Here is a 2,500-nt window from a genome sequence, read left to right as displayed (position 1 = left end):
ACACACACACACACACACACAGCATGCAGGCAGACCGCATTGCTTCGTTTGTCTCCGGTCCTGTTTCTAGCGACGACCTCACGGTGTCTGTATCCCGGTGCCTCCATGGACGTCACATGACAGAGGTCATGGGGGGATCTGAACCCCGGTGCCTCCATGGACGTTACATGACAGAGGTCATGGGGGGGATCTGAACCCCGGTGCCTCCATGGACGTCACATGACAGAGGTCATGGGGGGGGATCTGAACCCCGGTGCCTCCATGGACGTCACATGACAGAGGTCATGGGGGGGGATCTGAACCCCGGTGCCTCCATGGACGTCACATGACAGAGGTCATGGGGGGGGATCTGAACCCCGGTGCCTCCATGGACGTCACATGACAGAGGTCATGGGGGGATCTGAACCCCGGTGCCTCCATGGACGTTACATGACAGAGGTCATGGGGGGGATCTGAACCCCGGTGGCTCCATGGACGTTACATGACAGAGGTCATGGGGGGATCTGAACCCCGGTGGCTCCATGGACGCACATGACAGAGGTCATGGGGGCATCTGAACCCCGGTGGCTCCATGGACGTTACATGACAGAGGTCATGGGGGATCTGAACCCCGGTGCCTCCATGGACGCACATGACAGAGGTCATGGGGGGATCTGAACCCCCGTGCCTCCATGGACGTTACATGACAGAGGTCATGGGGGGGATCTGAACCCCGGTGCCTCCATGGACGTCACATGACAGAGGTCATGGGGGGATCTGAACCCCGGTGCCTCCATGGACGTCACATGACAGAGGTCATGGGGGGATCTGAACCCCGGTGCCTCCATGGACGTTACATGACAGAGGTCATGGGGGATCTGAACCCCGGTGGCTCCATGGACGTTACATGACAGAGGTCATGGGGGGGGATCTGAACCCCGGTGCCTCCATGGACGTCACATGACAGAGGTCATGGGGGGATCTGAACCCCGGTGGCTCCATGGACGTTACATGACAGAGGTCATGGGGGGGGATCTGAACCCCGGTGGCTCCATGGACGTTACATGACAGAGGTCATGGGGGGATCTGAACCCCGGTGGCTCCATGGACGTCACATGACAGAGGTCATGGGGGCATCTGAACCCCGGTGGCTCCATGGACGTCACATGACAGAGGTCATGGGGGGATCTGAACCCCGGTGCCTCCATGGACGTTACATGACAGAGGTCATGGGGGGGATCTGAACCCCGGTGCCTCCATGGACGTTACATGACAGAGGTCATGGGGGGATCTGAACCCCGGTGGCTCCATGGACGTCACATGACAGAGGTCATGGGGGGGATCTGAACCCCGGTGCCTCCATGGACGTCACATGACAGAGGTCATGGGGGGGATCTGAACCCCGGTGCCTCCATGGACGTTACATGACAGAGGTCATGGGGGGGATCTGAACCCCGGTGCCTCCATGGACGTCACATGACAGAGGTCATGGGGGGGATCTGAACCCCGGTGCCTCCATGGACGTCACATGACAGAGGTCATGGGGGGATCTGAACCCCGGTGCCTCCATGGACGTTACATGACATTAGGACAGGACATTTCATCTTGGGTCGAGGGTGGCGTTGTTTTTGAAGTTGTAGGCTGGGTGACCTGAACTCATCACGAGAGCGAGAGTCCGACTCACCTCCGCTACACACACACACACACACACACACAACACACAACACACACACACACTTCCCCATCAGACTTTTTATTTGGACTTTTTAAGTGGAAACACTGCCTTAGCTCATGTGTGTGTGGTGTAACATTTAAATGTATCCCCTGCTAGGTCCTGACCACCATACAGTAGTTTCTGAAGTAGTTTCCTGGTGGAACGTGTAAATGTGTCCCCCTGCTAGGTCCTGGTCGTGCCATGCTCAGGCCATGCTGAAGTAGTTTCCTGGTGTAACGTGTAAATGTGTCCCCCTGCTAGGTCCTGGTCGTGCCATGCTCAGGCCATGCTGAAGATCATCAACTATAAGGACGATGAGAAGTCGTTCAGCCGCAGAATCAGCCACCTCTTCTTCCACAAGGAGAACGACTGGGGCTTCTCTAACTTCATGTCCTGGAGCGTGAGTACCACACACACACACACACACACACGGTATACACTGGTGTGTGTATATATACATGTACAGACACAGTCAACATAATTGACCTCCAGTGTGTGTATATATACATGTACAGACACAGACAACGTAATTGACCTCCAGTGTGTGTATATATACATGTACAGACACAGACAACGTAATTGACCTCCAGTGTGTGTATATATACATGTACAGACACAGACAACATAATTGACCTCCAGTGTGTGTATATATACATGTACAGACACAGACAACATAATTGACCTCCAGTGTGTGTATATATACATGTACAGACACAGACAACGTAATTGACCTCCAGTGTGTTTTCAGGATGTGACTGATCCAGAGAGAGGCTTTGTGGAGGATGATCAAGTCTCCTTTGAAGTCTA

General features: G+C 54.6%; 1 protein-coding gene across 1 annotated transcript in view; it reads left to right on the top strand.

The window, feature by feature from the left end:
- Positions 1-2,500, top strand: part of LOC127921153 (ubiquitin carboxyl-terminal hydrolase 7-like) — an 82,433-nt gene that overhangs the window by 17,776 nt on the left and 62,157 nt on the right. The window contains 2 exon segments of the mRNA XM_052504965.1: positions 1,955-2,093; positions 2,442-2,500. The exon segment at positions 2,442-2,500 is cut by the window's right edge and continues 30 nt beyond it. Of these exon segments, the coding sequence (XP_052360925.1) occupies positions 1,955-2,093; positions 2,442-2,500 (198 nt within the window).

The sequence above is a fragment of the Oncorhynchus keta genome, unplaced genomic scaffold, assembly GCF_023373465.1.
Source record: "Oncorhynchus keta strain PuntledgeMale-10-30-2019 unplaced genomic scaffold, Oket_V2 Un_contig_21582_pilon_pilon, whole genome shotgun sequence".
NCBI lineage: Eukaryota > Metazoa > Chordata > Actinopteri > Salmoniformes > Salmonidae > Oncorhynchus > Oncorhynchus keta.
Note: the sequence above shows the minus strand (reverse complement) of the source record. Positions and strands in the feature narration are given on the sequence as shown.